Raw genomic sequence first — 14,757 nt, 5'->3', positions numbered from 1 at the left:
TACATAATTTATACACTTGAAAATTATAGATTGACTTGATATTTGAAAACTTGAGGGGAAATGTCACTGGAGATTGAAGATAAACCCAAAGAATATGTTGTACAGATTCATAATTTCCATTGAGCTGTTCGTCATAATTTTTTTAGTAAATTTTGAAGTTGAGTAATTTTTTCTGTAAGTTTGTGATGAATAGAATAGAAACTTCATTTGTCATAAAAACACAAACATTACAGTAGAAAATTGATGATAATGACCATACTATCTGTTATCTATGAATAACTTACTCTTGAAACTACAAATTAATTTAGAATTGTTATTTCTGAATGCTTCCAGGCGAGTGGGAACAAGCAAGCTATAGGAAAGATAAGAAGAAGAAAGCACTTGAAGAAGCTAACAAGCCAGGTGCGTTTTTAATATCTGGTCTTATCTTCCGATTTTTCCATGCTTACATCAAATACCTTAAAGATGCATAGACTCACATGCAGCGCTAGTGTCGTACTTGGAATTGAAATCGGCCATTGAGGGGGCAACCTATAAGATTATTACATACCAATGCCTTTGTAATCTATAGTATTACAAATATATAGATATAATATGTCGTGCTAAAATACCCCAAAGGCGAACTTCAATTTCAAGTAAGAGCTATCATTGGGAAGACATAGGCATTGTGGGTCTATATCTCTTTAAGGTCTTTGGCTTACATGTACAGTATTTGACACTGGATAATATACACTGGAAAATTCAATTTCTCAGAAGGTATCATTATACAAGAATACCACCAGCTATTAGCACATAGAACATACCCTTAAGTGTATTATCTAGCATTTATTTATTTATTTAATCATTCAGAATTACACAACTTACAGAAAAGTACCACAGGCTTATAAGCCCAAAACGGTTCCAATTCTAATTTATACAACAGTCCAAATGTAGATAGGTTATGTGTCACTTCAACATTCTTCAGCATTAACTATTTCGTTCCACAAACATGATGAGTGATGAGATTGATGGCCTGTCTACGCTATGTTGATGCAAATAAGAGAAATGAAAAGTAATTTCACGGTAATTTAATGAATACATGATAAATGTAATTATTTCATTATTTATGAAAATAGTAAGCACCAAGCTAAGTTTTATAATAGGTATATCTCTCCTAGTCATAGCTGTATGATTTTTAATCATTATATTAATAAATAATAGGAAGAGCTGCTACGAATTTTCAAATTGTTGCGTAAAACACATTATTTGAATCTTTTCTCTATTGTAAGTTACATGTGATTGCAGCTTGAAATAATATTCATCTTGGTTTTAGGATTGTCTCTACAATAAATTGAGACTATTTCAAAGTTTACTGTCTATTCCACTAAAACGTTTTGGCTGATGAATATATGCAGACCCTCGCTGTGAAATATATACAAAAAACCCACTCAATCACTCAAAAACAAGCATTTAAAACAACAGGGTTTTAATTTATTAAGCTTATGTGTACATTCATTACAGAAAATCTTTAAGTGTCTACATGGTTTAGGGGGAGTATGGGAGGAGTACTTGTAACTTGTAACTGCAGAAACTTGTCAAACTGGTTTCTCATCAGAACACAATATGCTACCATGCAGCTACTGCGGGGAGACTTTTTGATTACCGGTATTTTAGTCAATTTCAGTAATAACATCCGACGTATTGAGATTTCATTGAGAATTGATTTTATTGAAATTTGACGTGTGGATTTTGAATATTTGTTTTTCAGCCGATAAGAAAGATAGTCCTGCTAAAAAGAAGAAAGCGACCAAGGCCCTAGCCGAGCCAGCAAGTGAGAACATTGCTCCACCCCAACAGGAGGCCAAGCCTGAGTCGGCTGACAATAAAGCAGCCAAGAAAGATGTCGCCAAGAAAGACAAACCCAAGTATGCATTCAACATTTTGTCATCAATAGTTTTAAAATAATTAATGAATGAAAATATATCGCCAAGAAAGACAAATTCAAGTATGCATTCAGCCTTTGCCATCAATAGTTTTAAAATGAATGATTTTCTACTTTTACTATTGTCAATGTAGAAGTATATCAAACTTCAACAAATCTCCAGATTGTCAACAGTACCATTAGTATTAAGTAGTTTCTAATCTTCTATCGTATATACCGTTAAAGGTTATTGTATGGGAAGAGATGTTGTACTATTTCTCCTTAATGGAAAGACTAAGTCATTGATGCTTTAAATACAACTGTATTTGTTAAAAACTCTTTAAAAAGAATATAACATTGATGTTGTCAATTCGACTAGATTTCTTCAAAAACAGTTTACATTATAGAACCAGGTTTCATGTCAACTTGAGTTCAGCTGAGGATGTGGCAGGTTTTGCCATGAAACCTGGTTCTGTAATGTTAAGTGTTTTTGAACCAATATAGTTGTATTGAAAACATCAATGACTAATTCTTTTAAAACCAGGTTTCATGGCGAAACCTGCCACATTCTCAGCTGAAGTTGCCATGAAACCTGGTTATGTAAAGTGTTTTTGAACAAATATAGTGGTATAGTTTTATTCTTTTCGTTATTGTATTGAATATACATGGACCAACATTCCGAGAAAGTAGAAATTCTCCAGTCTTTTTATTTTACGCGGTTGTGGTTGTGCATATCAGTTGATAAATAACATCAATATCTCCAATTTTAGTTACAGTACTGATAGCCTCAGTTGAAACCTGGCAAACTAATCCTCGCAATAAGGTTCTTTTTGAAAATTCTACTGATAATATTTTCCAACGTTTTTTGATTTGGATTTATACTAAGTTACCAAAATTAAATAAATTCTTGAGTGAACATGTTTTTCTGATTGAACTTTTTGAGATATGAGCGCAAAAATTTGAAATTTTTGTAATAGCCAAAGTCATTTCAAAATAGGTAGCAAATAAATCCATGAAATTTGTAGAATACATTCTTCAAGGTAATGTTTATCAAAGGTTTCAGAACACTTGATTCCTCAGAAAATTAATTTTAGAGAAATCCGTTCAATTTTCAAAGAATAACTTAATTTGAGTTTCTCTTTTAAAATTACTTTTTTAAAATGATATCCTTTGAAATATCCTTCTAAGAGAATACCTCAAATTAAGTTATTCTTTAGAAATTGAATAAATGACTAGCCGGCCAGGTTAGCAGAGTGGACTAAGGTGTCGCACTCACAAGTATGCTAGCGCTGCCTGGTCGTGTGTTCTATTCCCGCCGGTAGGCATGAATTTTTTATTATCTCATTCCATTATCCACGCACAAGCGTTTTCGATCATGTGTGCATCATCCGGAAAAAAAGATATTCCGAGAAAGTATGTAATTTCATAAACAATACCTTGAAAACTGTACCCTCAATATTTAATGAATTTATTTGTTATTAATATTGTGAAAAGCACAATCAAATATCACCATTCAGTTTTTTTTTTAAGTAAGAAAGACACTTTATCCAAAGTAACATTATTCTACTTCCTCTTAGCTCCATTCTACATGCCTCATAAACAGTTGTTCATTCTACATTCGTTCAATAATATAAACTTGAAAATTACAAATTGAAAATACGAATTAATTTTTTTAATTTAAAATACAAATTAAACTTACAAATTATGGAACATCAATATCAAATATCACCTCAATATCACTTTGCACAATAATGAGTTGGTGAATGTCATTTCGATTGCAGGGTAGCAGAGCCTGTGGAACAAGTCGTGTCACCTCCTTCTGATGCTGGAGACTCTGAAAGCGACACCAAATCTGCCGCCAAAAAGAAGAAGAAGAAGCCGGCCAAGGATGGAGCTGAACCTGTGGCAGCCGTCGAAAAAACTGTAGCCGTCGAAGCCACTGCCGCCCCGACTCCTCAGCCAACTCCTGGTAGGTCAAATTCATAAAAATACTACTTACTTTACTCCATGGCGCTACAGCCCATCCAGGGCCTTGGCCTCCACTGGAATGCCTCTCCACTCCTCTCTGTCGGCAGCCTTGCGTCTCCATCCCCTAACGCCTATTTTCCGAAGATCATCTTCCACATCCTCCAGCCAACGCTTGCGTGGACGTCCTTTCAGCCTTTTTCCACCTGGGTTTTCTCTGAAGACTCTTTTAACGGCTCTTGAATCGCTCATTCTTTCTACATGACCTAACCAGCTCAAGCGTCTCACTTTTATCTCATGTACAATAGGTTGTTTTCTGTACAGGTTACGCAGCCCTTGATTCGAAAGAAGTCTCCATTCCCCAACAATACATACTGGACTGTATATTCTCAGAATCTTCCGTTACCATATACTCAGTAGGTCTTCATCTTTCTTTTTCAAAACCCAGGTTTCTGCCTCATACAACACAACTGGCTTTATAACAGTTTCATAGATTTGTAGTTATTTCCCTTGAGAGTGTTTTGGATCTTAAGTATTGGCTAAGTGCATAATAACATCGATTTCCTGCAGATATTTTTGCTTTTATATCACCTTTAACATTGTTATCTTCTGTGATAATAGAACCAAGATATTTGGAGTTTTCCACTCTTTCGAATGTGTAATTACTGCACTCAATGAATCTGTCACCAATCTGCCGGGCTCTGCTGCTTGCCAGATAATTTGTTTTACTCTCATTAATTGAGAGTCCCATGTCTGTTGATCCGTCATCGAGCTGTTTTGAAGGCATCTTTTAGAGTTTGGATATTTTTTGCAATCAAGACTATTTTCGTCATCTCCATAGACCATGTACTGCAATATTCTGTTCATTATCGTTCCTCTTGGATTTATTACTATTCCTCTTATTACTTTTTTCAGACTAGTATATATTACTCTTTTCAGAACAGTATAGCTGACAATACATCACCCTGTCTGAGTCCCATATTTGCTGTAAATTCGTTTGTGAGCATTCCTCGAATTTTCACCTTATACCTAGTTTGGCACAGTGTCATTCTTGTGAGCCGAATGAGCTTCAAAGGCATTCCAAACTCTAACATAGTCTCAAACAAGCTATTTCATCTTATGCTGTCAAAGGCTTGCTTGTAATCGACGTATAGGTGATACAAGGCATAAAAATGCCTCATTACAAATCGAAAAAGGAAATAGACACCATTTACATTATGTGTTGTCGCATCCATACTATCGCCCAATGCGAACAAATGATGACGAGCGTCAGTCGTGCTTTCAATGTCTTCGCTTGCCATCGCTCCGATTTTTGTCGAGCTATGGCCATGGCCAGCCGGGCATCCACAAATATTCACATTGCAGTTGAATTGCAAACACCAACGTGGCCAGCTCACCAGCTTGGCCGATCGACTAGGCGATAGTAGGGACTAGGCATATCAATGAGCAGAAATCAATTTTTATAAAATTCTCCGCTTTGGAAAGTAATATGATGAGCCACCTGCTAATGAGATTGTAGGTAGCTAGGTCATATTTTTTGGACTTATAAAATGAGCAGAAATCAATTATTTATAAAAATTCTCCGCTTTGGAAAGTAATATGATAATTCCCTGTTATTGAGATTGTAGGTAGCTAGGTCATATTTTTGTGGACTTATAATATTCACTCCATTGCCATTAAAATATCCAGGGATCTCCCGGGAAATACGCCAGAAACGGTTTGTCAAGAGTTAGATTTTTATTCATTGATACATAAGTACATTATCAAAATGATATAGACTAGAAAGAATGCTTTATTATTCAAGTTTACAAAATACGATATTATTAAAACACACATTTACGCTTGATCAACAATCGCCATCCCGAAGAATTATAAGTATAAGTCTATCCGTTGCAAGAATGTTTTTTTGTAGTATTAGAAGTTTGCAAGACTTAACCAAAGTATTGCATTTGGTTGGTTATTGTAATCTACTATTAAGATTGTAGTTGTATGATATAGATAGGAAGACATGAGTTGAAAAGTGTCTAATGAGTCTGTATTTCCCACAGCCAAAAAGGAGCCCGAGCCTGTGACAACCCTCGAACAGAATATTCATTTGATGAGCTAGCAGGTAAATTCATTCCAATCTTACTTAGAATAAGCACTGTTCTCAATAGGAATATTCACTATTCAATTAATTTTATATGTATTGTAGAAATGTATATGATTTGTAAAACACCATTTGATTTGAATTTTTTGACTCATTAATAAATCCGACATTTGATTTAAATGATAATAATAATTTTAAAAGTTAAGAAAATTATTCGATACCATGGCCATTTGTGGAGAACATTATTTTTGAAATGAAACTATGATTTGACACAAGTGACCAAAAAATTCACAATCATAATGACAGGACTACTAACTGAAATGAACAAACACCACTGTTCCTTTTTGTGTATTTCAATAGCGCAAGTTATATTTGTATGCAAAATACGAAAATAATTCAAAATACACCGTTACTAGGCATATGTTGAGTGGTGTCACTTGATTGAATAATTGATTTTTTATTTTTCTATTGAAGTGCTTTGTCCCAGAATATTTGATGTAGTCAGAAAACTAGAATCGGTTCAGCGGCTCTAGAAGTAAATGATCTTCAATTTCTATCCTTCCTTAATTATTCTGATGGAATACCATACCTTAAGGCCGGTTACAGAGCTCGACCGACCGTCAGTGTGTATATGTACCATCCTGACCGTACGCATCGATGAATCAGTTTTACACATTCAGAGCTCGACCGACCGTCAGTGCGTATGCACCATCCTGACAATACATAAGTTTTTCCGACTCATAAAAGGACGCCTTTACAGATTGTTTAATTGCAGCTTATTGTCTTCGTAAACGAAAGATTAAAAGATGTAGATATCAAGTTCACCCGATGGTCGCCCAAAGAGCATTTCAAAGGGAATTTAGTACCATTATATACATCATTGCTTGGGGTGAAGATACATTTTCAACTACCTCAGAATCTCCATAAGAAATTTTGATGAGTTATTTTGAGTTTGTATCTCCATTGGGAATACTTGCAGTCACTTTAAGCTACGGATCAAATAAATGTAGATAATATTAATAATATATTATTTTTTCAATAGAAATTTGGAAATAATTGAATAAATGTATAAAAAAAACTCTGAATTCAAATATGACACTATAAATTGAATTCATTCATTATGCTATTCAATTCAATATCAGCTGATTGTCGGGCAGAGGTGTCAGCACATTGGTTATTTATTTATTGGTTAGTTGCAATCGTGCTACTGATCAGTACAGCTCTGAAAGATTCTATTTGCTTCAATAGCGGGTCAGTCGACCGATGGAACGGATGCGCACGAGCTCGACTGATGGTATAAAACGTACGCTGTATAAAACGCATGGTCCTGACCGTGCGCGTGCGTCAGTCCTGCTCTGTACGGATACATGGAATATCTATGGAAAAGACAAGCGCGACTGACGTACGCACTGACGGTCGGTCGAGCTCTGTAACCGGCCTAAAACTTCATCTTTCTTTTTCAAAAACCCAGGTTTCTGCCACATACAACACAACTGGCTTTATAACAGTTTCATAGATTTGTAGTTATTCCCTTGAGAGTGTTTGGATCTTATTGGCTAAGTGCATAATAACATCGATTTCCTGCAGCTATTTTTGCTTTTATATCAACTTCAACATCGTTATCTTCTGTGATAATAGAACCAAGATATTTGAAGTTTTCCCCTCTTTCGAATGTGTAATTATTGCATTATATGAATCTGTCACTAATCTGCCTGGCTCTGTTGCTTGCCAGATACTTTGTTTTACTCTCATTAATTGAGAGTCCCATGTCTGTTGATCCGTCATCGAGCTGTTTTGAAGGCATCTTTTAGAGTTTGGATATTTTTTGCAATCAAGACTACGTCATCTCCATAGACCATGTACTGCAACATTCTGTTCATTATCGTTCCTCTTGGTTTTGTTACTATTCCTCTTATTACTTTTTCCAGGCTAGAACAGCATAGCTGACAATATATCACCCTGTCTAAATCCTACATTGCTGTAAATTCGTTTGTGAGCATTCCTCGAATTTTCACCTTATACCTTGTTTGGCGCAGTGTCATTCTTGTGAGCCGAATGAGCTTCAAAGGCATTCCAAACTCTAACATAGTCTCAAACAAGCTATTTCATCTTATGCTGTCAAAGGCTTGCTTGTAATCGACGTATAGGTGATACAAGGCATAAAAATGCCTCTTTACAAATCGAAAAAGGAAATAGACACCATTTACATTATGTGTTGTCGCATCCACACTATCGCCCAATGCGAACAAATGATGACGAGCTTCAGTCGTCGCTTTCAATGTCCTTCGCTTGCTATCGCTCCGATTTTTGTCGAGCTATGGCCAGTGGCCAGCCGGGCATCCACAAATAGTCACATTGCAGTCTGAATTGCAAAACCAACGTGGCCAGCTCACCAGCGACTAGGCGATAGTATGGACTAGGCATATCAATGAGCAGAAATCAATTTATAAAAATTCTCCGCTCTGGAGAGTAATATGGTAAGCTCACCTGTTATTGAGATTGTAGGTAGCTAGGTCACTTTTTTGTATAAGTTCACCTGTTATTGAGATTGTAGGTAGCTAGGTCATATTTTTGTGGACTTATAATTCACTTCATTGCCATTAAAATATCCAGGGATCTCCCGGGAAATACGCCAGAAACGGTTTGTCAAGAGTTAGAGAATAGAAAGTATTATTCAAGTTTACAAAATACGATACATTAAAACAAACATTTACGGCTTGATTAAACAATCGCCATCCCGAAGAATTATAAGTATAAGTCAATATCCGTTGCAAGAATGTTTTTAATTGTAGTATTAGAAGTATTGCAAGTCTTATCCAAAGTATTGCATTTGGTTGGTTATTGTAATCTACTATTAAGAATTGTAGTTGTATGATAGATAAGGAAGACATGAGTTAAAAAGTGTCTAATGAGTTTGTATTTCCCACAGCCAAAAAGGAGCCCGAGCCTGTGACAACCCTTGAACAGAATATTGCATTTGATGAGCTAGCAGGTAATAAATTCATTCCAATCTTACTTAGAATAAGCACTGTTCCCAATAGGAATATTCACTATTCAATTAATTTTATATGTATTGTAGAAATGTATATGATTTGTAAAACACCATTTGATTTGAATATTTTGACTCATTAATAAATCCGACATTTGATTTAAATGATAATAATAATTTTAAAAGTTAAGAAAATTATTCGATACCATGGCCATTTGTGGAGAACATTATTTTTGAAATGAAACTATGATGAGGCGCAAGTGACCAAAAAATTCACAATCATAATGACAGGACTACTAACTGAGATGAACAAACTCCACTGTTCCTTTTTGTGTATTTCAATAGCGCAAGTTTGAATATTTGTACGAAAAGAATTCAAAATACACCGTTACTTATGCCATGTTGAGTGGTGTAACTTGATTGAATAATTGATTTTTATTTTTCTATTGAAGTGCTTTGTCCCAGAATATTTGATGTAGTTAAAAAACTAGAATCGGTTCAGCGGTCTAGAAGTAAATGATCTCCAATCTCTATCCTACTTAATTCTGATGGAATATCGTACCTTAACACTTCATGCTTTTTTTTAAAGGGACCTTTACATTTGTCAACTTTCCTTGAATTCAAGTTTTCATGACATTTGTGTAAAATGAATGTATTTTGTAAACTAAAGTCATGTTTACAAGAACAGAAATTTAAATCCACTATACTAATGTAGACCCTTCTTCAAGTTTTGTTTATTCATGTAGATGTTGAACATGTTTGACTTTTGGATTCAGCTTGGATCTTGAAGGTACAATCCAACACACAAATAGGAAAATGAGATGAAACAGTTGTCAGTCAATGTAGAATGTATAAACACAACTAAATAAAAAAGTATTATGCAGATGAAGAAGACATCTTTGAGATTAATTCGAGTTTTTACTTGATTATGTAATTATATACTTTTGAGTTTAAGAAAATTTGAATTCAAGTTAACTTGGCCAGTTTAAATGAGAGTGTCATTTGTAACTGGGATAATATCAAAAGTGCGAGTATTTCATGTTTTATTTATTTATTATCATTTAGGTATAAAATGATAAACACATTTCAAATAATATTGAATGAAAAAGACTAAGAAATTGTCAAAAAACCACAGATTTATTAATACTTAGAAAGGCCGGTTTCGGTTATTACACCATTGTCAATGGTTTAGTTTAAAAAAAATGTTTTAATTTATCAGAGATTGACAATGGTGTAATAACCGAAACCGACCTTTCTAAGTATCAATAAATCTGTGGTTTTTTGACAATTTCTTAGTCTTTTTCATTTAATATGAATAATTACCACAATATCAACTTCTTAACTACACAAAAATAATATTAACATATTGTCATTTAAAAGCCAAAACCTAACCTTCCTAACCTTTTCTTTTACCTTTAAAACCTAATTGAACAGAAACTTTTAGAATATGTTCATACACTATACAAATTGAAACTCGATGTTCTGAGGCACTCCCGTAAATGCAGCTTACTTTATTTTGAACTGTGATAAGGATTTCGACTAATTACAATGTGATTTGCTTTCTTAGACGCGTGCCCTGAGAAATGGAAGGAGCCGAAAACCTCGAAGAAGAGCAACAGCAAGAAGAAAGTGCGCAAAGAATGAGATTCGAATGAAGAGAGGCGTCGACGAATTTCGAGAGGTGAAGAAAATATGGTGCCAGAGAAGCAGCATCATCATCATCATCATCAGCAGCAGCAGCAGCATGATCACACAGACGACAGATGATGAACAGGTCGCCTCGGGCCTGGGAGGGGGAGGGGTGAGTCTTACCACACCACCTTTCTATCAGCTGTTCCATAAGGGGGGGGAACAGCTCGGCTCGCAGTCGGCAAGCAATGTCCAAGTCTATCACTCTTGCTTAGAACTGTTTCTCCTCATCGAGCATCACCTTGAAACCAGTGTGTGGAGCCTGAACAAAGTGGCTGTTGCGTCACACTGACGATGAACAAACTCCACTGTTCCTTTTTGTGTATTTCAATAGCGCAAGTTTGAATATTTGTACGAAAAGAATTCAAAATACACCGTTACTTATGCCATGTTGAGTGGTGTCACTTGATTGAATAATTGATTTTTATTTTTCTATTGAAGTGCTTTGTCCCAGAATATTTGATGTAGTCAAAAAACTAGAATCGGTTCAGCGGTCTAGAAGTAAATGATCTCCAATCTCTATCCTACTTAATTCTGATGGAATATCGTACCTTAATACTTCATTGTTTTTTTAAAGGGGCGTTTACATTTGTCAACTTTCCTTGAATTCAAGTTTTCATGACATTTGTGTAAAATGAATGTATTTTGTAAACTAAAGTCATGTTTACAAGAACAGAAATTTAAATCCACTATACTAATGTAGACCCTTCTTCAAGTTTTGTTTATTCATGTAGATGTTGAACATGTTTGACTTTTGGATTCAGCTTGGATCTTGAAGGTACAATCCAACACACAAATAGGAAAATGAGATGAAACAGTTGTCAGTCAATGTAGAATGTATAAACACAACTAAATAAAAAAGTATTATGCAGATGAAGAAGACATCTTTGAGATTAATTCGAGTTTTTACTTGATTATGTAATTATATACTTTTGAGTTTAAGAAAATTTGAATTCAAGTTAACTTGGCCAGTTTAAATGAGAGTGTCATTTGTAACTGGGATAATATCAAAAGTGCGAGTATTTCATGTTTTATTTATTTATTATCATTTAGGTATAAAATGATAAACACATTTCAAATAATATTGAATGAAAAAGACTAAGAAATTGTCAAAAAACCACAGATTTATTAATACTTAGAAAGGTCGGTTTCGGTTTTTACACCATTGTCAATGGTTTAGTTAAAAAAACGTTTTAGTTTATCAGAGATTGACAATGGTGTAATAACCGAAACCGGCCTTTCTAAGTATCAATAAATCTGTGGTTTTTTGACAATTTCTTAGTCTTTTTCATTTAATATGAATAATTACCACAATATCAACTTCTCAACTACACAAAAATAATATTAACATATTGTCATTTAAAAGCCAAAACCTAACCTTCCTAACCTTTTCTTTTACCTTTAAAACCTAATTGAACAGAAACTTTTAGAATATATGTTCATACACTATACAAATTGAAGAATGTTCTGAGGCACTCCCGTAAATGCAGCTTACTTTATTTTGAACTGTGATAAGGATTTCGACTAATTGCAATGTGATTTGCTTTCTTAGACGCGTGCCCTGAGAAATGGAAGGAGCCGAAAACCTCGAAGAAGAGCAACAGCAAGAAGAAAGTGCGCAAAGAATGAGATTCGAATGAAGAGAGGCGTCGACGAATTTCGAGAGGTGAAGAAAATATGGTGCCAGATAAGCAGCATCATCATCAGCAGCAGCAGCATGATCACACAGACGACAGATGATGAACAGGTCGCCTCGGGCCTGGGAGGGGGAGGGGGTGAGTCTTACCACACCACCTTTCTATCAGCTGTTCCAGTAAGGGGGGGGAGGGAACAGCTCGGCTCGCAGTCGGCAAGCAATGTCCAAGTCTATCACTCTTGCTTAGAACTGTTTCTCCTCATCGAGCATCACCTTGAAACCAGTGTGTGGAGCCTGAACAAAGTGGCTGTTGCGTCACACTGACGATGATATGATATAGCAATCAAAGCAACCTCTAAGGTGGTTTCAATATAGAATTGTTCGTTTGTGAGTACAAATTTACAAATGTATGTTCCCCTGTTCGTGATCGTCACCTCACAGAGTAGTGTCGTCTAGATTATTTGAATTTATTTGAAGCACGTGCATAGAAAGGCTAGTAAAACTATGAGTGCGCTCTCAGCTATCAGGTTGACAATATTGAATGTGCATTTATTTCTCAGTTGTAATCAAAACAGTGTAGACGCCATCTAAAATACATCAACCTATCAACAACTAACCCCTTATTCTTTAATGGAACATAACTTTAAAAGTGTAATAATTCCAAAAATATTTTAGAAATTTTTAACGCCTCCTATAGGAAATTAGTCATCGTATATAGGTATCCATATCCAGAATCCTTCCCAAGTCCTTGTACATTGTGCTAGTGAATAAATAATGTTTCCAGCCCCTGTTGCATCGTAAGGAACCTATTACGAGTATAAATTGAAAGCAATAATATTCATGTTAATCTTGCAATATGTAAAGATAATGCAGTTTTATTCTAAACAATTACATTTTGAAAAAAAATCAGGGAGTAACTATACAGATGTTGTTTTCTACTCACAATTATTACTCTGTTACTTATTGATATTCAATTGAGATTTCTCATGTAGAATTTTATTTGAAGTTTCTAGGGACTTGTAGTTGTTAGTAATCAAATTTCCAGTACTAATAGTTATATTAATTTTTCAACCATATTATGATTTTTTTAATCTGTCAGTGCTTCCTATCAACTTAATGTGGTGAGTACAAATGAGTGTCGTAGTGTATTCACTATAATAATATTATCTGCGATACATTTAGTCAGTTATCTTGATATCATCGTCGTCTTATTTTTACAATAATTATATAGCCTTGAGCCTGATATTTCACTGGCCAAATGCTTTTGAAAAATCATAAAGTATTTAACATTTCAACGACTGTTATAAATAATTATATAGATATTATAATATATATATTTTTAAACTGATGTATATTCTTTTGATATGGGTGGCTTTTTATGATATACCAATCATCGATATTAATGTTATAAACATATATTGATAATTATACACTTTAGGTTGTGTGTAAAGTGAAATGTGTGTATCTTATAGAATAAGAATGTCAAAAATTGTTTTGTTAGTTATTAGTTAATTTTAGAATAATTAATAACGTATTTTCTTCACGCTCATTAGTTGCTATTATTAATTTTTGTTTGTTTTTAAATAATACTGTTATGGATTACAACTAGGTCATGTTGAATATATTCTTAATTCATGTCATTAGGATTGTAAAATTCTAGTGCAGCTTGTTTTTCTATTAGTGGTATTATAAATTTATTTGTGTCCCACAAGAAATTTCTCCATATTATTGCCGTCTATTTTCACGTTGGAGTCGATCGATTACAGTTTACAAAGACTCAATTGTTTAATTGTGAAAAAATATACTGAAAACTTTTAACGATTCACTGACATGCACTTACAAAAATAAATTACGTCAGTATTCACGGAATCAAATAAGCTATTGTTGGCCCTCATTTCAAACAATTATTATAATTTAATGCTTGTTAAACGAAAAAAATATTACCATGATACATGCTTTCATATTACTTTTTTTAATAATTGAACATCACCTAATGGAATGGATAGAAAAATTGTCATCTATTTTGAGATGAAATGTCTGATTCTAGCATTTCTGTTTGACGGAAGGTTATCTGTAAACAATATTTTTTTTATTCAATTCAACTTATTGTTAAAAGCTATATAATGTATTATTTTTATATTCATCTATCTGAAACTCCGACCATACTGCATGTAATAAGTAATCTTAGATGTGTTTTATTTTTATAAGGCAGCTGTAAATAATCAACTTTGACTGTAGTTGAGTGAAATAATTGAGATTAGGGAAAACCTAAGGATTATTGTTGTCCTTCACCGTTCACACATTTATCATTATCTGACAATCAGATTGCATTATTTTCAGTATAGAAGTGTCATTCTGACCCATCTTATACTGCATAATTCACTTGAATGTCACATGAAAATAACTGAAAAATTGTTCATACATATCTTTCATATAATATTTGTTGATATTAGTGAAAAGTTTTTAGTGGTAAGCTCTTGAATACCTCT

At 34.1% G+C, this 14,757-nt stretch overlaps 2 protein-coding genes across 3 annotated transcripts in view; both read left to right on the top strand.

The window, feature by feature from the left end:
- Positions 1-10,646, top strand: part of LOC111048466 (nucleolar protein dao-5) — a 24,944-nt gene extending 14,298 nt beyond the window's left edge. The window contains exons 5-9 of one of the 2 annotated variants that reach the window (XM_039428863.1): positions 334-402; positions 1,748-1,904; positions 3,682-3,869; positions 8,884-8,946; positions 10,511-10,646. In XM_039428863.1, the coding sequence (XP_039284797.1) occupies positions 334-402; positions 1,748-1,904; positions 3,682-3,869; positions 8,884-8,946; positions 10,511-10,587 (554 nt within the window). In that variant the 3' untranslated portion in view covers positions 10,588-10,646. Of the gene's footprint in view, positions 1-333; positions 403-1,747; positions 1,905-3,681; positions 3,870-5,913; positions 5,976-8,883; positions 8,947-10,510 lie in introns of both variants that reach the window. The other variant, XM_039428864.1, reaches the window with a different exon arrangement.
- LOC120351443 lies at positions 10,584-14,757 on the top strand. Its single transcript, XM_039428866.1, has 2 exons — positions 10,584-10,881; positions 12,550-14,757. Exons 1-2 carry the CDS (start codon positions 10,595-10,597, stop codon positions 12,590-12,592), a joined length of 330 nt encoding a protein of 109 aa, XP_039284800.1. The 5' UTR covers positions 10,584-10,594; the 3' UTR covers positions 12,593-14,757.

The sequence above is a fragment of the Nilaparvata lugens genome, chromosome 5 (assembly GCF_014356525.2).
Source record: "Nilaparvata lugens isolate BPH chromosome 5, ASM1435652v1, whole genome shotgun sequence".
Taxonomy (NCBI): domain Eukaryota; kingdom Metazoa; phylum Arthropoda; class Insecta; order Hemiptera; family Delphacidae; genus Nilaparvata; species Nilaparvata lugens.
The sequence above is the reverse complement of the archived record's forward strand: the minus strand, read 5'-3'. Positions and strand labels throughout refer to the sequence as shown.

What these genes read in the sequence shown, in the direction of transcription:
- LOC120351443 (XM_039428866.1), top strand. Translation starts at nt 10,595, where the DNA reads ATGAAGAGAGGCGTCGACGAATTTCGAGAGGTGAAGAAAATATGGTGC. An exon ending in ATCGAGCATCACCTTGAAAC is followed by an intron (nt 10,882 to 12,549) that starts CAGTGTGTGGAG and finishes TCACCTTGAAAC; the next exon opens with CAGTGTGTGGAGCCTGAACA.